This window comes from Tachyglossus aculeatus, chromosome X4, assembly GCF_015852505.1.
Source record: "Tachyglossus aculeatus isolate mTacAcu1 chromosome X4, mTacAcu1.pri, whole genome shotgun sequence".
NCBI lineage: Eukaryota > Metazoa > Chordata > Mammalia > Monotremata > Tachyglossidae > Tachyglossus > Tachyglossus aculeatus.
Genome location: NC_052098.1, coordinates 37,479,146 through 37,502,386, shown reverse-complemented (window position 1 = coordinate 37,502,386; position 23,241 = coordinate 37,479,146). Strand labels below are relative to the sequence as shown.

General features: G+C 43.1%; 1 protein-coding gene across 1 annotated transcript in view; it reads left to right on the top strand.

Moving 5' to 3' along the window:
- Positions 1–20,525, top strand: part of LMNB1 (lamin B1) — a 51,762-nt gene extending 31,237 nt beyond the window's left edge. Inside the window, exons 6-11 of the mRNA XM_038769923.1 lie at positions 9,620–9,840; positions 12,449–12,674; positions 13,544–13,648; positions 17,102–17,221; positions 18,569–18,679; positions 19,907–20,525. Of these exons, the coding sequence (XP_038625851.1) occupies positions 9,620–9,840; positions 12,449–12,674; positions 13,544–13,648; positions 17,102–17,221; positions 18,569–18,679; positions 19,907–19,948 (825 nt within the window). The 3' untranslated portion in view covers positions 19,949–20,525. The remainder of the gene's footprint in view (positions 1–9,619; positions 9,841–12,448; positions 12,675–13,543; positions 13,649–17,101; positions 17,222–18,568; positions 18,680–19,906) is intronic.
- The last annotated feature ends 2,716 nt before the right edge of the window (positions 20,526–23,241 follow it).

Here is a 23,241-nt window from a genome sequence, read left to right as displayed (position 1 = left end):
ACTTAACTTCTCTGTGCCTCAGTTACCTCATCTGTAAAATGGGGATTAAAACTGTGAGCCCCCCGTGGGGCAATCTGATCACCTTGTAACCTCCCCAGCGCTTAGAACAGTGCTTTGCACATAGTAAACGCTTAACAAATACCATTATTATTATTATAAGGAGCTTAGAGTTTACAGTGTGAGCCATTGAAAAGGATAGTTTTTTTTTTTAAGGGGTGGGGGTGGCAAGGGGACCAGGAGTAAGGGATCCTTGATCCCTTTAGGGTTCCTGCTCTGCTGTGTAGGTCAGAGCCTCAGTTTCCCAGATTAAAGGGAGTGGCTTCTCAGGAACCAGGTAAAAATTGGAGGCCTAGGCCAAATCAAATCAGGGAGGCAGTGCTTCTCTTTCAGAGATTGGGGACAGGTTGAACTGGGCTAAATGAACGTGCGCCATTGAGAAAATGTGGCTACTCAAAGACTCCTGGGTTCTTTCCTACAGTCTCGTTTCCTTAATTCACACATACTACAAGCTCACTCATGACATTCAAACTCATACAGGATTATGTAATTAACACTGTACTTTCTAAATTGCAAAGATCCTAATGGTTTTTCTCCAAAGGTGGGTAAGGACACGCCAGATGATCACTCTTGTAGCCGCTCCTGGAAACTCCTGGACTCGTCCTTGTAAAGCTTGAGGGGCTGCATCACTGGATAGTAGGCAGCTTGACCAGAAAGAGGTCAGGCTCCGCCCCTCCCATGATCTAGGGAGGTGGATACCTCTCCCCTCCAGTTTCCCTCCTGGCGCCTTGCTGTGAAGACGTCAGAAGACTCACCTCAGGTAAGCTAATAGCAGGTGGAGGGGGTTTACCCTCCCCCCACCCACCCACTCACCCACCCGTTGGACTGATAGGGTTCCTGTTCTCTAGTAGCCTTCAGGAGTCCAGCACTTCTACTTTTGTGCTGTTGCTTTTCATTCACCCCCCACTCTCTAGAGGAGTTTCCACCCTAAAGCCCATTGGCCTTGGGGAGTCTGTCAAGGCTGGGTCAGTTTTCCCACCTCTTTCACCTTATAGTGGCTCTGAAGCCCTCCTGAACTTTATGAATGGTGGGGACCCCTTAAATAAGCATACAGAAAAGAACAGAGAGAGCCAGATGAGAATGCTTTGCTTCCACACCGTGGCAGCTTAGCCTTTTGGAAAGAGCAAGGGATTGGAAGTTGGAGATCCTGGATTCCAGTCTCGCCTTTGGCACTATCCTGCTGTGTGCCCTTGGGCAAGTCACTCATCTTAGTGCCTCTGTTTCCTCCTTTGTAAAATGGGGAAGAGGTGCCTGCTCTCCCTACCTCTTGAGATTGTGAGCCTGTTTGGGACAGGGACTGTGTCCAGTCTGATTATATTGTATCAGTGTGTGTGGTACATAATAAGCACTTAACCTCTATTGGATATGGTATTCAGGTCCCCTTATAGTGTCTCGCTCCCAAATATGCAGCTGCGGGCTCACTCAGGCTTTCAGGTCCTGTTGACAGCGAGGGGCCTCCTTTCCCATGGGGCTAAGAGAGGGTGTCAGGGCCCTCACAGGACTCCCTTCCCAAATGTGACCCCTTAGTTCCTCCTTTCCTGGGGAGTAAAGAGCACAGCAAGTGAATGTAGCTGCAGGCCTCTCTGTGTGAGTCCACTGTGTGGTAGGCAAAAACATATGCCCCTGGAAACAGCAGCCCCTTCTGACCCCTCTCCACTTTTCTGGGGGAAAGGATAGAGAGAGACTAGGAAAGAGTTCAAAGGCTAGTATGGTGGCTGCTTTCTTGACTCTTAGACCAGCTGCCACTCACACTGGCCTGAACTCAGGCACCTTAAAAGAAAAAAATAAGAATAAAGAAAGAAGCAGGCTTATTAACCAGGCTTTTGGCTTTCGTTTTTAAGCAGCCTATGCATCCTAAACCAGGTCATTGAATTTGGCCAGGCTTCAGCTTGATGCTGCCTGAAAGAAATGGGCTATAGTCATGGAGTATGTCCCTCTGTTAGCCATTTCTTCCCCATCCTACCTGGGGACCCTAGGTAAGTTTGTCAGGGTTGACTGGGCTTACCTTTGGATGGTATTCTCACTGCCTTGTCCGAATCCAAATCAGTCCTCTGCCCCTTTCCCTAGAGAGCCAAGTTTTTCCAGATTTCTACCACCTTTTTCAGGGGATGTGAAACCTCTCATTCAGATAATATAGGATTTCATGAGCAGTGTAGTCACTTTCCATCCAAGCTAAGCTTCTGACATCACTGCCACTGGACATTGATCCTGAAGAGTCCTGTGGGCCTTTTCCCTCGTCCCATAAGCTAGAATGCCTTTCCTGAGAGAGGGTGAATTTCTTTGGGGTGGTCTCTCAAGGGGGAGGAGTTGTCTCCCGTTTTGCAATCTCCCAAGCTTATGGACAGTTTGCTGAAGATGGAGCAGACCAGAGTAGTTAAGCCACTGCCTGAAGGCCCAGAGGAGGAGTCTCAGGCCTCTGTACCTGGAGCCTGTCTTTCACCAGCTTGTGCACAATACCACTGGCCCTATCACCCGTTCCTTAGTATAGCAGCCATGTTTATCTTCAGGAATTCAATAGTTTGCCACCCATCTCCAGTGCAGTGGGTAGATTGCATCCCATACCCTGGCCCCCCTCAATTCTACAGCTAAGGGTTTCATTCCCACTTGAGTTAGCCAATCATTGAGGGGATGTGTGTGCTGTAGCTAACCCTATCTCGAAGCACATTGACACAAGACCTGGGATAGAGTTTTGTGTTCAGGATTCTGCATCCAGAGCTGCCACCGTCTGGCCTACGTGGTTAAATATCAGCAGAAAATCCTGGATGTTGTCAGAGACCATTTGTTCCTCCCACAGGAGGCGACCATTCAAGTTATCCATGATACTGCCGGGAACTCAGCTGAAGCCTGACAGGACTACCTTGGGGCATTCAAGTACATAGTTACTGTCACTTCCTTGTTTATGGCCATTTATGCCTGACTCTCAACGCTTTTTGCCTGACTGAGGTTAACCAATCAATCAATCAATCAATCAATCAGCCAATCAATCCAGTTTGCCTCGTATCCCATGAGCCAAGGTGGAAGAATCCTAACTGTAGTGGGTGAGCGATTTCTCCAAAGGTGGGTAAGGGACATACCAGATGATCACTCTGGTAGCCGCTCCCAGATACCCCTGGGCTCCTCCTTGTAAAATTTGAGGGCTACTTCCTTGGATAGCAGGCAGCCGGACCACAAAGAGGTTGGGTTCCACTCCTCTCATTACCCTAAGGAGGCAGATCCCTCTCCCCTCCAATTTTCTTCCCGATGCCTTGCTGTGAAGACCTTTGAGACTAACCTCAGGTAAGCAAACAGCTGGTGAAAGGTGTAGCAGCCCTAAGCAAAGGAAGCATAGAAAAGCCTCTTGCGGGCTATTGTAGTAGTGGCTCCTCTCCCCTCGGAAGCTACTGCTTGATGCTCAGGCTATCTACTTAGGCTGGGAGGTGATTTATTGCCCCTGCCCCATCTGGAAAAAAAAAAAAAGGAACATGTTTAGTAGTTTGGGGTTTTCCTTTTTTCTTTCTCATGTTATGAGGTGAGGAAAAGCAGTGCCTTGCTGCTTTCAGGCAGCCACTACATTTTAAGTTGTCAGAAATGTGTTTGGATTTGGCTACAGTCTAGCATGATGCTGCCTGTTAGTCATGGAGTATGCCTCTCATAGCCATACCTTCCTCATCCTATCTGGGAACCCCAAGGAAGTTTGGCTGGGCTTATACATGCTTACCACTTCAGCAGCTGCCCAGCCTGTCCCTATTCTCTTCTGGATAGCAAAGTTCTTCCGGATCCATCTACCCTTTTTAGGAGGAGATAGTGGCCCCCCTCTGACACCTTTCAACATATGCTGGATTTCCTAGGCAGAGTTTATGCAATTGTTTCCTTCCCAAGTCAAATTCCTGACATCACTGCCATCAGAGGTTGACCCAGAAGAGTGATGTGGGGCTCCCCTTCATAATGAATAATACTTATTGAGTCCTGTGTGTGCAGGGCACTGAACTAAGCACTTACGAGAAGACAGTGGATGTAAATGCCATGATTCCTGTTTTCAGGAAGCTTGCAATCTAATGGGAAGACAAAGTAAAAACAAAATTATAAATAAAGGGAAAGGGAAGGAACAGATTCAGCTGATCTTTTCCAGAGAATGAAAATATGAATAAGTAAATGATTAAAATCAGAGTAAACGAGTTGCTATGTACATATGAGTGATTTTGCTATATTTAAAAGTGTCAAGGGTGGCAGTTGGGAAGATCTGCCCTGGAGTGGAGGGAAAATTAAGCATGGGATGCTTACTGGCTGAAGTAGGACCTCAGAATGGCATTGAACTGTTTGGTGGGTTTGAAGTGGGGAGGAAGTTCTAAGCAAAGGGAAGGGCGTGAGGAGTGGGCTGAAGAAGGGTCAGTCTAGAATGAGCCATGGTGAGAAGGTTACTTGTAGGGTGCAAAGAATATGGGCTGGGGAAGAGTGGGTGAAGAGAGCAAATCATGTAGAAATTATGTTGAGTTAAATCAGTGAGGCAAAAATGAGCAGGGGGGTGCATGTCAGTCAGTGGGGAATTTGAATACTTACTGTGTGCAGAGCCTTGTACTAAGCTGCTCCTTGGGGAGCAACGTGGCTCAGTAGAAAGAGCCCAGACTTGGGAGCCAGAGGTCATGGGTTCTAATCCCAGCTCTGCCACATGTCTGCTGTGTGACCTTGGGCAAGTCACTTAACTTCTCTGAGCCTCAGTTACCTCATCTGTAAAATGGGGATGAAGACTGTGAGCCCCACATGGGGCAACCTGATCACCTTGTATTCCCCCAGTGCTTAGAACAGTGCTTTGCACATAGTAAGCGCTTAACAAATGCCATCATTATTATTACTAAGTGCTTGGGAGAGTACAGTAAAGTAAATAGACACACTCCCTGCTTATAATCTGGTGGTGGTGGTGGTGTTGTAAATGTGGCTAGAGAGTGCAGAAGAGGAATGGGATGAGTTCTGTTTTGGTCATGAAAGGTTGGAGATGGTGCTGGGACACCATGTGGAGATGTCCAGAGAAGCAGATGAGGGATTGTAAACATGGTGAGCAGTTGGGGCTGGAAAAGATGATTTGGGAGTCCTCTGCATGAAACTTGTAACTAAAACCATGTGTAAGTATAGTGAGCAGAGTAGGAGACCCATGACAGAACCCTAACTGGGTAGGGGATGAAGGCAAAATACAAGCCAGCTTATGAGACAGAAAAGGAATGGTCACAGAGGTAGGAGAATCAGGCAAGTACCATGTCAGCGAAGCCAAGTTTGAATAACATTTCTAGGAGTATTCAGCAGTGTTGAAACTAGGCAAGAAGAATGACAGAATAAAGGCCATTACACCTGGCTAAAATGTCACTGGAGTGCAGATATCGAGATGTCATTGAGTGCAATGAAGGGGCGAAAATTAGGTGGTGGTGTGCTGAGGAGAAGGAGTTGAGGGAGAGGAAGCTAGAAGGGCTCTAAACTCTCTTCCCCATTTTGGCATTGTGTAATTTTAGGGATTTGTGTCCTGAAGGTGGAGTCAGCAGGAATAGTTAAGCCACTTCTCGAGAGCCCAGAGGAGGAGTCGCAGGCCTCTGTTCCTGGAGCCTGTCTATCACCAGTAGGTGCTCAAAAACCCCTATCATCCTTTCCTTAGTGTAGCAGCCACTTGCTCTTTCAGGAATTCTGCAGCCAGCAGCCCGTCTTCCAACTTAGTGGGCAAGACTGTAATCGTGGCACTGGGACTCCTATCCTTTCCACCTCAATCCAACTGTATCGTCATCCTGGTTAGAGCCAACCCCTAGGCCTTGGCAACTGATCTTCCATTTACAAGGATCTTCAACGGTAAATTAGTATTGTGAACCCTCTCGGGCTTTCTTCCTAAGGTGGTCTCCAGCTTTCGCATCAACCAGGAGAAGATTTGTTGTCATCTTCTTGAATCTGAAATCTTTAAGAGATCACCCATCAAAACCTGGATGTCAGGAAGACAGTCCTTTCCTATCTGTGTCACTCCCAAAACATTTAGGATCGATGATCAGCTCATTGTCTCCTGGTATTCAGCCTTCATAAGGGTAGACCATTTTGAGGAGGATCCTGGTGAAGTGCCTCATCATCTGTTGCAAAGGGGTAGCCTCCCAGGGTCAGTTCCCATCGAAGTAGTTTGCAGGGCAGCAATGTGACCTACACTACTTACATTCACCAGCCACTGTTGTTTGGCTAGAGCCTGAAATACCTGTACCATTAGTCTCAATCTTACTATCCCCTTGGGATCAGCTACAGAGTCCATTGTAGAGGTCATGTGGTGTGTCCCCTACCCACCTTTTGGAGATCCACAGGTTACTTACCATAACCTGAGTTCTCCAAAGGTGTATAGGCACACCAGTTGATCATACCCACCCTCCTCTCCTCCCTCAAAGGTGGTACCTTTCCTTTTTCTCTCTGTGCTGTCTTCAGCAGGCTTCCCACTCTGGGAAACTGGAGGGAAGTGGGACTCAGCTCCCTAGGATCATGGGTGTGACGAGGAACCTGACTTCTTTCTAGTCAAGCTGCTTACCACCAGAAAGGCAGCCTCTCAAACTTTGTAAGGATAGGTCCAGGGGGGTATCTGAGAGTGGCTGCCAGAGTGGTCATTTGGCATGTCTACACATCTTTGGAGAACTCAGGTTACGGTAAGTAATCCTTACTTACGGTGGTAGTAAGTGTCACCTTGAACAATGTAAAAAGTCGGTGAGTTCATAGTGTATTGCTGAGAAGGGTGAACAGTGATATTCTGTTCCATAATCATAGATTGAGCCTGTAATCCCGGCCAACTGTCTTGCAATGCGAGCGGTCATAGAGGGACCAGGTGAGCATGTATGGATGCCATTGCCCAACCCAATATTTCTTTTGGTAAAAGAAGTAAAAGTGCATGGTCTGCCTATTGTAGAAAAACCTTAAAAAAAAATCTGCAAATAGGAGATCTCAGGTTCAGCTAGGTTACCCGGTTGCTGAAGAGGCTGCAGCATCATTTGATTTCACGTTAGGTGAGCAGCCTTATTAAAAATAAGCATTTATTGAACACCTACTGTGTCTGGAGTGCTCTACTAAGTGCTTGGGAGAGTTCAGTAGATGAATAGACATGACCCCTGCCCTCAGGGAGCTTGAAATTTATCAGGGAAGGCAGTAATAGAGTATAAAGCCAGATACAACTAATCAATTGTTTCAAGCTTTCTGGATTTAGCCAGAGGCATTAGTGAGTGTGCAGTGACCTCATGTCTACCTCTAAATGTCCGTGCATATCTCCTCCCTGCTGGTTACTGACACCAATGAGAGAGATTCTGTAGGGATCTGGTCAGATTCATCCCATCAGTACCAATATTTCAACTCACTTGTGGCAGTTGCCTCCAAAATGTAGAGAACAGTCATCTCTACAATGCGGACAATGCGGGATTGGTAAACCAAACAGTAATGGCTGCCTCCTGCTCAGAAAATGTGCTAGACATCAGCTTGTAATCACCAACACAGGTTTTTATTTACTGGATAAGAGAGAGAAATCAAGGATGCACCCAATATCAGTGTTCCCTTATTGGATATTGCTGTCTGAAAATAAGCCCTGAAGAATGTTTATATTGCCACTGTGTGGGACGGTGTACTGACCATTATTTGCTGTATTGGCTTTTTATCATCAGTGACAATCTGGAACATATCACAAAGTGGCTCGCAAAACCTCCAGGTGGTTACTGTCAAGGCCACAGTGAAAACGTCAAGGCAGGAAACCCCATCTGCCTCTATCAGTCTGACCAGCAATTGGCTATAACTATGAGATGCTGCCAACCAGATCTCCTTGAAGGTGGGGTGGGGACAAAAGAAAACACCAGGAAACTTCAGGTCAAGGAGTTCTTTGCAACAAAACGAACAGTGCATAATCAGTGGCTTGCAGCTCATCCCCAACCTGGCAGGGAGGGAAAAAAAAACGCTTAGGGAAATCATGGAATAAGAATGTCACCTAGGTGGGAGAAGTGGTGGGATGCTAAAACTGAAGATAATCAGGACTTATGTGGAAGACCCATACACGGTGCCGAAGTACCATTTAATAGTACAAATGGTTCCAGCTTCTGAACAAAGAGGAATCTTAGAGATGACAACAACACTTAAGTGATTTGAGGATTATCGTCTCTGAAGAGATTACCGACTAACATGAAGATGTGGTTTCTGTTCCAACACCTTATTGCAGCCCAAGTTATGAAGAATGACATATTTCCTGAATCTTATGGTAGAACTGCAGGGATAGGATGCTCTGCTCAGTTTCTTCCTCAGCATATGGAAAACCAAGAATATGCTGTTGGATTTCAAAGCTGCCAGGGAAGAGAGCTGACTGGAAACTATCATAGAATCTCATTGATCTTGATTTTTTCCATTTCTAACTAGAGTCCACCTGAGTACACTACTGAAAAACAGTTAATCTCTGACTTGTAACTGCTATTTTTACTAACATTTACTAAAATCTTCCTTGTATGTAAGACACTGTGAGACCTGAACATACTCCATATACCAAATCTGATTTCTGGAGCAGTTCCACCAGCAGTTTATTTCCTTATATATAAATACATATCCACAAACATTTAGTTCCCTTTTATAGTATAGAGGTTTCATTCTTGAAGAACCCTGTGATAAGGAGAACTCGTGTTTTACTACTCACCCTGTGTCCAATGCCAGTGCCTCTACACTGAGTTGTATTCTTTCCAGTTGTGCATTGTCAGAACATTCCCTAATTTTGTTGTTGGGCTGTATCCATAATGTGTAGTGGAAATGTGTTATGGTAGATCTGATTATACCTATACAATCTCCACCCACCCACCTGGAAGAAGAATGCGAAGATGCATGCATAAGGTTCTTTTCTAGAGTGGGTTTTGAGTAACTTATGGTAGACGTTTTGCTCTTCACCTTTGTTTTACAGAATATTTCTTGTAATTTGTCAACTAATGTTCCCTCTCTGGGTCAAACATATGAAAGCTTTTCATTCATGATTGATGCTTCATAAACATTTGTCTGAATACATAATTTTTTTTGTTTTTTTTTTTAGACGTCAGGACACTCATCTAGAAAATAGTAAAACACCTGGGCTCTCACTTTCACTTTTCCCTAATGTATTTCACCAGTCTCTTACACCCTCTGATCTGTACACCGTGCATTTTAGGAATTTCATAGATTTCTGTAAAACAAAGGTTTTTTTTGAAGTTCAGTTGAATGGCTTGTTTTGAAATCCAGAATCAAACTTAAAAAAAAACCAACTGCAGTTGCTTATTCAGTAGATGCCCCTTGATTCCTTGCTATTTTCTCTTGAAAATAGGCATTATGATAATAATATTACTATTACTAATAATAATCTGGTTGAAGTGTTGAGAGACCTTTTGTTCCAGTCCCAGCTCAGCAATTGGTCTGTTTGGTGACTTTTAGCAAATCACTGAATCTCTCTGTACCTCAATTTCCCAGTCTTTGAAATAGGGCAACTGATCCCTGCCTCTCCCCACCTCCCATTGATGACATGAGGATAAAGTGAAAATACTATACCCTTTTCGAGCATTATTGTTGTTAATCTTAGCTGAAATGTTTGCATTTGTAGTCCCGAGCTTGCATGGATAGAATACAGGAGCTGGAGGACCTCCTGGCTAAAGAAAGGGACAATTCTCGCCTGATGTTGTTTGAGAAAGAGAGGGAAATGGCAGAGATAAGAGATCAAATGCAGCAACAGTTAAATGACTACGAGCAACTTCTGGATGTCAAGTTGGCCCTAGACATGGAAATCAGCGCATACAGAAAACTGTTGGAGGGTGAAGAAGAGAGGTAAGAAAGTTCCCTAGGAAACTGTTGGGAATGTGTGCGTGTACCTAGAATAGTTTAGAACAGTGCTCCAGCACTTAGAACAGTGCCTGGCACATAGAGCTTAACAAATAGTCATTATTACTACTGTTCAAGTTGTACTTCCCATCTTAAAAAGTATACCTAACATACCCTTCCAGAAAAGATTCCCACATTTAGTTAGGATCCAAAAGACTAAGAAGACATTAAACTAGGTTGGTATTTTGAAAACTTTAGAAATGTACTTGCTAAATTGTCCTATATATAGGGCAGTCTTTATTAAACTTGAAGTTCCTTCTACTTCCAGACATGGATGACCAGTTGTCACTGAATATGGCAGAAAGAACTGTTCTAAGCACTGGGGTGGGTGTAAGGTAATCAAGTTGTCCCATGTGGGCCTCACAGTCTTAATCTCCATTTTACAGATGAGGTAACTGATGCACAGAGAAGTGAAGTGACTTGCCCAAGGTCACACAGCAGACAAGTGGTGAAGCCGGGATTAGTACCCATGTCCTCTGACTCCCAAGCCTGTGTTCTTTCCACTGGGCCACGATAATAATAATAATAACAATGATGGCATTTGTTAAGCGCTTACTATGTGCAAAGCACTGTTCTGAGCGCTGGGGGGGATTCAAGGTGATCAAGTTGTCCCACGTGGGGCTCACAGTCTTAATCCCCCTTTTACAGATGAGGTAACTGAGGCCCAGAGAAGTTAAGTGACTTGCCCAAGGTCACACAGCAGACGTGGTGGAGTCGGGATTCCAACCCATGACCTCTGACTCCAAAGCCCGAGCTCTTTCCACTGAGCCACGCTGCTTCTCATGATGAATTCCTCATCTTCCCTTTTAAAAGTATCCCACCCCCTACCTTCCCCATTGTGGTCAGCAATACTGTCATCCTCTTAGAAGCTCACAACCTTGGTGTCATCTTTGACTTCTATGTCTTTCACTATCCGCATTCAGTGAGTTTCTCAATTCAGCTAGTTTTTAGTTAACAGCATGCTCAGAATTTCCATGACATTAGATTAGGGGAGGCAGCATGGCCTAGTGGAAAGAGCATGGTTTCTAATCCTGACTCTGCTGCATGCCTGCTGTGTGACTTTGGGCAAGTGACAACCTTTCTGTGTCTTAATTTCCTCATCTGTAGAATTGGGATTAAATACCTCTTTCTCATTCATTCATTGTTGTATTTATTGAGTGCTTACTGTGTGCAGAGCACTGTACTAAGCACCTCGAAAGTACAATAAAGAGACAAACCCTGCCCACAACGGGCTCACAGTCTATATAGACTGAGTCCCATGTGGGATGGGACTCTAACCTGCTTATCTTGTAATATAGTGCTCAGCACATGATGAACACTTAAATATCATATCATTATTATTGACTCAGGGATGTATGTTTTCTAGACCATATTTCTTAAAAATCTATGCACCATAATGACCATGTAATAATTATGGTATTTGTTAAAGCGCTTACTATGTGTCAAGCACTGTTCTAAGCTGGAGTAGATACAAATTAATCAGGTTGGACACAATCCCTATCCGGTAGGAGGGTGAACAGGTATTTACTACAGATTTGGAGTGGTTCTAAACTTTGAAGTCTGAAGCTAGTAAACTTTAATGTTTGAATGTACTTATGCCTCTTGGAATAGGTTTTAGTGATGTGTGTTATGTTTTGTTAAAATATTGTACACAAGTGAATAACTTACCCAAAGAAAATACAGTATTCATACAGTCTCATCAGTGAAAGCATAAATATGACATAGTATACACTTTACTTGGTTTCTACAATTAATCCTATTAGGATTAATCGATCAGTTGAATTTGTTTACTGTGTGCAGGGCACTGTACTTAGCTCTTGGTAGAGTACAGTACAACAATATAACAGACACATTCGCTGCCCATAAATCTTATTTAGGATTTTAGTATAAAATCCTCTTTTATGTTTTTCAATATATGCAATATTAAAAAGCATACTGAAAGGTTTATAACTTTTTACATATTGTAGTGTTTACTTTTATAACTTTGTTAGTGAAACATTTGAGAAATACCAGGAATTCAAGAAATTCAGATTGTGCTGGTGTCTCAAATACAAACTTACTTTCTTTAACTCATTATTCTCTATAATTGAAAAGTCAAATATTTGTCCTGTTCTTTTTGTGTGCCTGCAATCAGTCCAGGTCCACAGTTGCCCCCAAGTTTTCCCTTTAGGCTATAGTTGAGATACTACAGCAAATGATGCTAGGAAATTTCTGTATATCATTGTCATTATCAGTAATACCTTATGAAGTTTGTACTGTAACTCCTACTGTATGCACAGTAGTGTGTTAGCCACATGGAGAACATAAAATTAGAAGGAAAAGATGATGTGGCAGGACATGGACAAAGGGTCAATTGGCTAGATAAAAGAAAGATTATCTGTAAGATTGTATTTCCTTTGATGTTCCAGTCAGCTCAAATTTCACCCAATTGACAGCCATTCCCATGGGGTGATGATGGTTTTATGCTTTCCCTTCCCTCCCAACACCTAACCTTTCTTTGTCTAAGTGGTTTGTGGTTCAAGAATGTAAGATGTGAATCTCTTATTCCATGCAGACTGAAACTCTCTCCAAGTCCTTCTTCTCGGGTGACAGTGTCCCGCGCATCATCAAGTCGCAGCGTACGTACAACTAGAGGAAAGAGAAAGAGAGTTGATGTTGAAGAATCTGAGGCTAGCAGTAGTGTTAGCATCTCCCACTCAGCCTCAGCCACTGGAAATGTTAGCATTGAAGAAATAGATGTTGATGGGAAATTTATCCGCCTGAAGAACTCTTCTGAGCAGGTAAAGTAAAATTATTCAGGAAACCCACCCAGGCGAGCATATGGGTGGGGATGAGGGGTGATACCTTAGGTCTCACTTGTACATGTGTGATTACTTCAGGGGCTTTAAAAAGCACACATGGGGAGACTCATGTCCTCGCTGGGGCAGGGCCCAAATCTAAGGAAGCAGTGATGTGCTGTTTTCCCTGCTGCTGCTGTTTGTGGATCCTGGGTTTTGCAGGGAATCACGGGGGTTTTAAATGTCTCCCCAGAATGAAATTGTTTAAACTGGAAATATCCTTGGTGTGAGATTGCTAAATTGGAAGGGGCTCAGCACTCTGGCTTGATGCAGGGAGCTATTTAAAAGCTCCCCAAGCCCCCTGTAAACATGGCAGAGCTGCAGTAGGTGTATCCCTCATTTTGAAGTTGCATAGAGTCCTGCACCCCCAGGACGGGGACCCCTTGAAGTGGGTTTGTTTCAGAAGGTTTTTCCCTTCTCTCCTAAAACCCGAATGTAATTCTTTCAAAGTTTAAATGAATAGATAGAAGATTTTTGTGTTGGGGTTGCCTCACCTAGTTTAATTGTAGAGGATCTGGCTAAAGTCAATTTGTGGGTGGGGGGAACCCAACTAATTTCACCTAACTTAAGAATATCCTAAATTGATAATTATGGTGTGTGTTCCAAAGGAGAACATGTTTTTTGTCAAATGATGGAAGAATTTTCATTCATTCTGCAAACTAGTAAAAATGAAAAGGCAATACTTTGTCCCCTTCACTAGAACAGTCCGTTAACCATGTCAACCTGCCTGGTTTGGAAGAGTGTAGGAATGGATTCCAGTTGTTGCAGGATTTGAACTGACCTTGTTTCATTTTATATCTTTTGGTGCCTAGGATCAGCCAATGGGAGGCTGGGAGATGATCCAAAAAATAGGAGACACTTCGGTCAGCTATAAATATACCTCAAGATACTTGTTGAAGGCAGGCCAAACTGTTACAGTAAGTGGAATTCACTCTCGTTGTCTGTTATTACGTAGTCTATTCTTAAAGACGATTAAAATATTTTTAAACAAGGTTAATTCTTGTTCTAACTCCTCAGTCTTAAAAAAAGGCCAAATGATTGAAAATGCTCCAGAGAAGTAAGGTGGAAAGTCCTAAAACAGCATGGCGTACTGGATAGAGTACGCCTGGGAGTCAGAAGGTCATGGGTTCTAATCCCGGCTCCACCACTTGTCTGCTGTGTGACCTTGGGCAAGTCACTTAACTTCCCTGTGCCTTGGTTACCTCATCTGTAAAATGGGGATTGAGACTGTGAGCCCCATGTGGGACAAGGGACTGTGTCCAACCCAGTTTGCTTGTATCCACCCCAGTGCTTAGTACTGTGCCTGGCACATAGTAAGTGCTTAACAAATACCATAATTATTAATATTATTAAATTGATTAACAAAATGTGTTGTGCAATTAAAGAACGTAAAGATGAACTTAAAACTTATTTGAGAAACAGTTTTGGTTTTAGCCATTTGGTCTTGGCAACTCAAGAAAAATACTATAAAAGATTCAGGCCCCTGCCCCAATTCTGTCAGTGATATTTAGTTTATAAAAAATGGAGCCCTTTAAACTTTGATACTGGAATACCAGTTCAAAATGAATGATTCCCCTCAAAATTAAAGCCTGCTTGAGCTGGTGTGGGGTCATACCCAGGGCTGAGACCTCCTTAGACTGTCAGATAGGCATGAGCACCTGCAGAGGCCCATGGGGAGCACAGTAGCAGTGGCCATACCAATAAAGCCTTCTCGAGCACCACTTCTGAGCACAATTCTCTTTCTCTTTAGATAGACTGTCTGTTTATGATTTGTGCGTTGTGTTTTGTAGAGCCCTGAGGGACCTTATCCATGCAGATCCCACTGTGAAGGCTAATTACAGACTGCAGTCATTGGGTTTTCTCCTAAGAAAGATGACATTTCCCAGTTTTATAATTATGATAATTGTGGTATTTGTTAAGCATTTACTATGTGCTAAGCATTGGGGTAGATAGAAGATAATCAGGTCGGACACAGTCCCTGTCCCCCAGGGTGCTCAAAGGATGTCAGTTTTTAAGACTGTCAGACTCACTGTGACACTAGACTTTGAAGTCATTATTAACTATTGTCACAGCGTTTCCAAAGGGAAGTGGCAAAACTGTAAACAGTCTTAAATACTGGCCTTCATCTTCAACTTGCTCAATCGTAGACATACCTGTAAAATAACACACCTGGGGAGGAGCCCCTACGTAATTTCTATAAGGGAGGTACAGAAATGTTACTTAAATTTTATAGTTGAGGACATTGGAGAGATGAATGTCTTTCCCCCAAGATAACCCAGCACAACACTACCGGAGCTCAGAATGGAACTTTGGAGCACATTGTCCTTTTGGCTGTCTGGTCCACACTAGCTTTGGGTTTGAGTTACAAGAAGCTAAAGAGAGTTATTACAAAGTATGGGTCAGAGATCCAAAAATATGGGATCACTTATAGAGGAAGACATGAGTCACCAGCTCATCTAACCTAAGAAGTAGCAAACATGGTCAGACAATCAATAGCATTGAGTGCCTGCTGTATGCAGAGCACTGCACCAAACCCTGGGGAGAATATAGTATGTGCAGAACACTGTACAAAATGCTGGAGAGAATGCAATAGAAATTAGCCTACATGATGTCTGCCCTCAAGGAGTTTACACTCTAGTGGGAGAGAGACGGACACTCAAATTAGAAGTAGGAGGAAGTAATAAGAATCTATAGGGTGGTCATGTAAGTGCTGCTGGGGATAGTGAGTACTTAAGTGGCTTGAAAGGACTGAAGAAGCATATGAGTGGGGAAATTAGAGATTAATTGAGGAAGCCCTTCTGGAGATGCGATTTTTAAGAAGGGCTCTGAAGTAGAGGAGAGTTTTTGTCTATTGGTTATGAAGAGAGGAGTGAGTACTAGGCCTTGGGGAGGGCTTGAACAAGAGGTAGGTGGTGGGAGAGATGAGGAGGCACAGTGATCTTGACAGGAATGAAGAGTGTGAGCTGCGAAGAGTACCTAAGAGGGAGAGAGCCAGTTAAATGTCCTAACCTAGTGAACAAGGATTCCTACTTGGTGCAAAGAAGAATAGGCAACCATCGAAGTTTAAAAAAAAAATTAAGTTACCAGAGTGAAGTATGGCCTGGAAGAGGGGAGAGAGTGGAAGGAGGGAGATCAGCTGTAGAAGCATATGGTCTAGTGGAAAGAGCACAGGCCGGGGACTCAAAGGATCTGGGTCCTAATTCCGGCTCTGCTACTTCCCTGCTGTGTGACCTTGGGCAAGTCATTTATTCTCTATACCTCAGTTTCCTTAACTGTAAAATGGAGATTCATTACCAGTTCTCCCTCCTCAGATTGAGTCCCATTTGGGACAGGGATCGTGTCCAACCTGATTAACTTGTATCAACCCCAGTGCTTAGAACAGTGTTTGACCTATAGTAAACACTTAACAAATACCATAATTATAATGATTTTTATTAGCACTGAGAAGGCCGATGCCATAGTTTAAACCGGAATATGACAGGTACCTCGATCAGAGAGGTGGTCATTTGGGTGGGCAGGAAAGAACGGATCTTGGAAATGTTGTGTAGGATGAACCAACAGGATTTGGTGACAGATTGGCAGGCATTAAGGATAATGCTGGGGTTTGGGGTTTGAGAGTCAGAGAGGTGGTGGTGTCAGCGATGTTTGGGGAAAGTTAAGCAGAGGAGAGGATTTGGACGGGGACGGGTTTTGGACACAGTCTGAGGGGTCAGTGGGACATCCATGTAGAGATGTCCCCGGGGGGGTCAGAAAAGATGGCTGGTCAAGGCTAGTGACGTAGATTTGGGAGTTATGTGGTAGTTGAAGCCACGGGAGAGAGTGTGAGACGGCTTCTGATCTTTTCCTGGATTAATTCCTGAATCTAGAAGCTAGCCTAAGAAGTTGGAATGCAATAGAATTTAGATTTCCCTTATTTCTTCCTATGTTACTTAAAATTCCTTCTCTCATCCCTGGTACCAGCAGATGCTTTGGAGACTGCTAATGTTTGAGACACGAATTGTTTTGCCTCAGGTAGGAGGTAGGTAGGATCAGCATTGATGAAAGGAGCTGGACAGGCTAACCTCCAGATGTTTTTCTAGCTTTTGAAAGAAACCTTCAGAGCAACAACTCATTTTCAAATTCTCCTAGGGGCTTTTCACCAGTTTCCTCTGCTAAAGGAAGCAAAAACCCCATTTGTACTGTAAGTTGTGATAACTGAGGCCTTGCTCCACCCTAATCAGCACTGAAGGTTGTTTTGTTTCATTGACTGAGATAAATAGGATCTTCCTGTTCTCTTCCTGACTATAATCACATGCATTTTTTTTTCCCTGCAGCATATTTAAGAATTTAGGGCTAGGTGAGAAACTGTATTATTTCCTTTTCCTTCCCAGATTTGGGCTGCAAATGCTGGAGTCATTGCCAATCCTCCCACAGACCTCATCTGGAAGAATCAGAACTCTTGGGGCACTGGTGAAGATGTGAAGGTTGTATTAAAAAATTCTCAGGGAGAGGTAAGACCTTTCATTAATGCCTCCAGGGCATCCACAACACCTGAAAACATTAGGGCAAGCACCATTTCATTTTCCATTTAAGAATAGAAAGTGATCAGTTTTACTTAGGCATGATCCAGAGGCTGGGAGATTTGAATTAAGCAAGTTGTAAAACCCTGGTTTACTGTTTTAACAAGGAAAAAAAATCTAAATTTAATGATCTATAATGATATATATATATATATATATATATATATATATATATATATATATATATATGTATACATGGGTAACGCAGAGCCAGTTCTATAGAATTTCTCATTGTCAACAGGTCTCAGAGATCCACCCCTAAATGCCGATGGTTGGGAAATACTTGTCTGCCCTGACATGAATAAAGTTAGCCAGTTTGTCAGTGTCATGCCTTAGTCCCTGCCCTTGGCAATAATACATTTTAGTTGCTATTGGCATTAACCTCTTGCACACATGTCTGGAGCAGGCCTTCCCACCACATATGTCCTCTTCTCAGCCTTTGTCTTTCCAAAATAGTGGGGAGCGTGGATAAGGCAAACCCAGAATTATCGTTCACCAAATTCTGAACCACCAGGATAATGGAAAACCTTTTGAAGCTTGAAGAGTGTAGGTTCAAAAAGACTAAAGGAAGCACTTCTTCGTCACATAGATAATAGACATATGAAATTGATTCCCACAGACAGCTGTGTCAGCTGAAATGGCAGGTCTAAAAGGATTTTTGGATACATCCATGGGTGAGCAGTTTGAAATAGGTTACTAGAGGGGAAAGGTAGGGTTAGGGATATTAGGCCCATCCATAACCATAAGGATGGATGTCCAGAAGGTGCCCATCACACGATTCATCCGAGAGTCTTGGTGCCACTGTTGAAGATAAAAAATTGGGCAAGGTGAACCATTGGTCTGATCTAATAAAGATGGCTCTGTTCATGGCCCTAGGCCCTTGTGTTGAAGGAGCAACAGACATATTTTTCTTGGTTCACTGCAAAGCATACCCTTCAGAAGAATTCAAGGTTTGGAACAATTTGAAGACTGCTCTAGAAACTGGAGAAGAGACTAAAATGGAGCAGAAAGTGCCCAGCCAGAATTCTGAATTGAGCCCTAGTGGATCCTGTAGAAAGGATCCCTTAAAGTTTTGAGGATCTTCTATTCTGCTAGTAATTATGATAAATCATTATTTAGGAACCTGAAAACCTCTAGGGAACAGTAGCTGAAGACTCTCCTCTCTTTCCTTGAAGGGGAAATAGGGTTTCTAAATGAACAGTTGAGTTTTTTCTCGCTTTATGAAATGCCAAAATGGAGCTCAAACTTATAGGAATGAAACGTCTGCTCTTTTTGCAGGAGGTTGCGCAACGAAGCACAGTCTTTAAAACAACTTTGCAAGCGGAGGTGGAAGAGGAAGAGGAGGAAGGTGTCGAAGCAACTGAAGAAGAGACCTTTTTCCACCAGGAGGTATTGTACAATTCACTTTGGATTTAATTTTATTGTATGATAGGACTTTGAGGCTTTTGAAAACATTTTTTCTAGTAGTTTCATTAAATTGAAGAACAAGCTATGTTTAAACGTTGATGGAAGGTAATGCAGTTAGAGTAATTTAAGTTGCTAATATATAGTAAAGGATTTTTGAAATAAACACAAATTATCGTTCCAGTTAACAGTTTTGGAACATCATTATTGCTGTAAAGTGCTTGAGTCAAATCAGTGGTATTTATTGAGCACCATCTGTGTGCAAAGCACTGTACTGAGGACTTGGGAGAGTATAGTAAATGTAGAAGATCTTGTAGAAGACCAAGGAGTTTGTAAACTAATGGGGGAGACTAACAAAAAGGGAAGCAGGAGGAAGAAAAATGTGGTAACTATTGGTAATAGGAATGTGGTAGGATAAATAGAAAAAGAAAGAACATTTAACATGTTAAGCTATTCATTAGTTCTGTATACAGCAAGGTATACATAAATGCCATTAGCAACTGTTACAGGTGCCGTTGGATAGACAGGACCTGGGAGGGTGGGGTTTAATTTGAGGAAGTTTCTTGGAGAACGGGGGATTTCGGGGGGGCTTGAAGATGGAGAGAACTCTGGCCTGGTGGATTTGCAAGGGCAGGGTTCAGAGTAGGGACATGTCTGTAAGCTAGGGGTTCGAGATGGGAAGGTCGAACGTTATACACTGAGGTTAGCTTGGGAGGAGCGAAGAGAGCGGACTGGGGTGTCATGAGTGAAGATAGCTGATATGTAGGAGGGTGGACATTCTTGGAGCCTGGAATTTCCACTTAATGCATAGATAATTAATCTCCACAGTACCCCTGAAGCAGGACATTATTTTTCCCATTTTACAATCGAGGCAAGGTGGAGAGTATTATTTTCCCAAAATATGACTAACTTCCATAGTTCCTAAATTGCCTGGCACTATCCCATGGAGAAGATCAAACTACGTTTTCCATCGCAGGCAAAGTGGTGGGGAATACGATTTGAGGTGGGAATTTTGGCAGAACTTGAAGTGAAACAGTCGATCCTAGCCCACGATTGGTTGGTGGGTGGTCCTGAAGTGGTGACTAAATGCTTAACTTTTATTTGGAATTGGACTCCAGATTTACTCTGTGGCTTGTGTTGGAGTGTTGTGAATTAATAATCTCGAAGACTCCTTAGTCTTAACTTGATTGTTTCCTGTCTCTTTCCGACCAGGGGGATCCACGGGCATCCCACAGAACCTGTGCAGTTATGTAACAGATTCCTCAACTGAAAAATCTTCAGTTAAAAAAAAAATATGGTAATCCTCATCTACAAACAGCACAGAGCCTTCTCAGAAGCACAAAATATTTTTGTATTTCTTTAATGTGAATTTTTAAGCTGTGAGTCTGATAGCCTTCCATGACACTTGGAAAGAAAGTTTTTATTAGAAAAAAAGTGATCATTGCTCTCTTGCAAGGGGTGAATTATGAAGACTGAACTATAATGGTTGGATATGTACTCTTGACAATGCTATCACACATTTCTGCCTTTTATGTTGCTGATGTTTTGTGTCCTTGCACGAAGGGAAACCAACCACTGTCTGGAGGCTATTCAAAGGCTGCTCCATCTGTACTAGCCAACTACTGTTGATTTTTCTCTTATCTGGTCATGGTGCTGAGGGTGGACGGTGGAAACACTTTCAATATTTTGGACATTTTTGTACTGAAGTTTTTGTAATTGAGGTAATTTTTTTTATAGAAAAGATAAATTTGCCCAATCTTCATGTAAACCCACAGGATGATTGGCTACAGTGAAACTTGTCTTTATTGGTACTTTTTCTTAGATTTTTAACATGGGGGGGAGGGGGGTTGGGGTTTCATATTAAAACGCATTAGTTGTGATTGCAAAGGTAGTGTGACTTGCTTACCGTTTCTTACATGACATTAACAAATAAAAAGCTGTTTAATAGCATGGTCCTGACTTGTTTTTTATCTCGTGTTTAACAGAAATGACTGTAGGGGTGCTGATGCAGTCGGTACTTAATGTAGTCTTGCTTTGGAGGAGCAGAGATATTTAACCTAGAAACTGAAAGTGGGATTGAGAATTTAGGGCTTCCTAGTAAAAGCGTGTGCCCTCTGGTGTTCAAATTCCAATTGGAGGCAGTTTTGTCAGTTGAAAAACAATACTTGACTGGCATGAAGTTTTTCAGTCAATTGTTTTTATTCAGTGCTTACTGTGTGCAGAGCACTATACTAAGCACTTGGGAGAGTACAACATGACATAAGAGACACATTCTCTGCCGACAAGCTTCCTGTCTAGAGAGGGACACAGATATTGATAAATTACGGATATGTATGTAAGTGCTGGGGTGGAGGAGTGAATAAAGGGAGCAAGTCAGGGTGACACAGAAGGGAGTGGGAGAAAAGGAAACAATGGCTTAGTTAGGAATGGCCTCTTGGAGATGTGCCTTCAATAAGGTATTGAAGGTGGGAAGAGTAATTGTCTGTTGGATATGAAGAGGGAGAGCATTCCAGGCCGGAGGCAGGATGTAGGCAAGAGGTTGGCGGTGAGATAGATGAGATTGAGGTCCAGTGAGTAGGTTGGCACTAAAGGAACGCAGTGTGTGGGGTGTGTTGTAGTAGGAGAGTAGTGAGATGAGGTAGGAAGGGGCAAGGTGATAAAGGTGATTGCTTGAAAGCCAATGGTAAGGAGTTTCTGATTGATGTAGAGGTGGATGGACAATCACTGGAAGTTTTAGCAATTCTGTTCTCTCCTTTCCCAGTAACTTATGGAATTTATTTCCTGACACGCAAAGGAATTTCCCTTGGAGTTGAGACCTCCTTTTTTCTGTCTGTTTTCTGTAATTTAAATATATCATTGTAGAGAGTTGAGAGCTCATTGTGGGCAAGAAACGTGTCTACCAGTTTGTATGCTACCAAGCGCTTAGTACAGTGCTCTGGACAAACTAAGCACTCAAATATTGTTCATTAATTGAAAGATTCGTGTTTATTTTTCTTTTTCTTTGTTAGAAATTCTAACCTAAACAGGGCTTTTTCCCCCCTTCTTTGGCTATTCAGGCTGTGTATCTTGTCTTTTCTTATGCCTTCGAGTCATCTCCGACCCATAGCTACTCGGTGGACACATCTCTCCCAGAACACCCCACCTCCATCTGCAGTCATTCTGGTAGTGTATCCATAGAGTTTTCTGGTAAAAATACATAAGTAATTTACCATTGCCTTCTGCCAGATTATGTACAGGGAACGGTAAAGTAGCTCTGGGAAGTAGAACTAATTGTCACCAATAAAGCACTGAAATTTAGATTAAAATAAGTAATCAAAGTGTCAAGGTAGGAACCCACCTGCTCACTATTCACAGCTTTCTCAATTGCCATGTCCAGGGACCATCTTTATTCCTGATGTCTTTTTCCACCTCTGCCTGTTCCCACTGTCTGCCAACTCCCCTTTCTTTTCCTTTGCCTTGGGCCCCAAGACCAATCGGAGAGCAATTGCTCATCCTGGTAGGAATGTGTTTTCATGCATTTTTCCAGTGCTTTTTTATACCATCCTTAGCACTTGTGCTCGATTTATTTTGACCACTCGAGTTGTAAATATTTCGTCTGTATATGCTCTTAGGGTGTGAGCTCCATATTGGCCGGGTACATGCCACTTTTTATTCTGTACTTCGCACACACTTAGTACAGTGCACTGAATCAAGTGGGCACTCAGTTAATGCTGCTACTACCACACTACTCCTCCCTCCTCCTTTCTCCCTCCTCCCCCCCTCCTCCTCTCTCGGCAAGAATCTTGAAAATAACTGACTAAAGTGAGTAGCATAAACCACAGTGCCTACTGAGGCAGTTATCCTGACAACCTCTGATCTGGTCTAAGGCGTACCATCAGTAAAAGCTGCAATGTCTTCTCAGTGTGCTGCACCTCTACCTGCCTATGAGCTCATTGTACCCTGTTGTCCCAGTGAGAAAATGGCTGGGATAAAAGAGTGTGAACGGTGATGTGCAAACCTAACTCAATTATCAGTTCCTTTGCATGGAGTCTTGGTCTTGAAGACTTCAGCAATAATGGAGAAAAACAAAAGGAATTAGGTAAAACTGAACATGTACCACTGAGTATTGTTCAAGTGGAACAATCACTTTTTAAATGCTTCATATATATTAAAAATATCCTTTCATTCTGTGACTCCCGGATGCCACTTTCAGAGACCCATCAAGAGGTCCCCGGTTTAAATGGTATAAATATCGGCAGCACACTCAGATACAGGTATAGTGTTTTATTCAGTGACTCTGTGACAAGTTTGGGGAGTATTTGGACTCAGGTTGGGAAGCAGGAAGGTTTACTGGAAAGAGCATAAGCCTGGGATTCAGAGGACCTGGGTTCTAATGCCGGCTGTGCCACTTGTCTGCTGTATACTCTTCGGCAAGTCACTCAACTTCTCTGTGCCTTGGTTCCCTTATCCGTAAAACTAGGGATTAAACCCTACTTCCTACCTAAGACTGAGCTCCATGGGGGTCAGGGACTGTGTCCAAACTGATAACCTTGTATCTACCCCAGTGC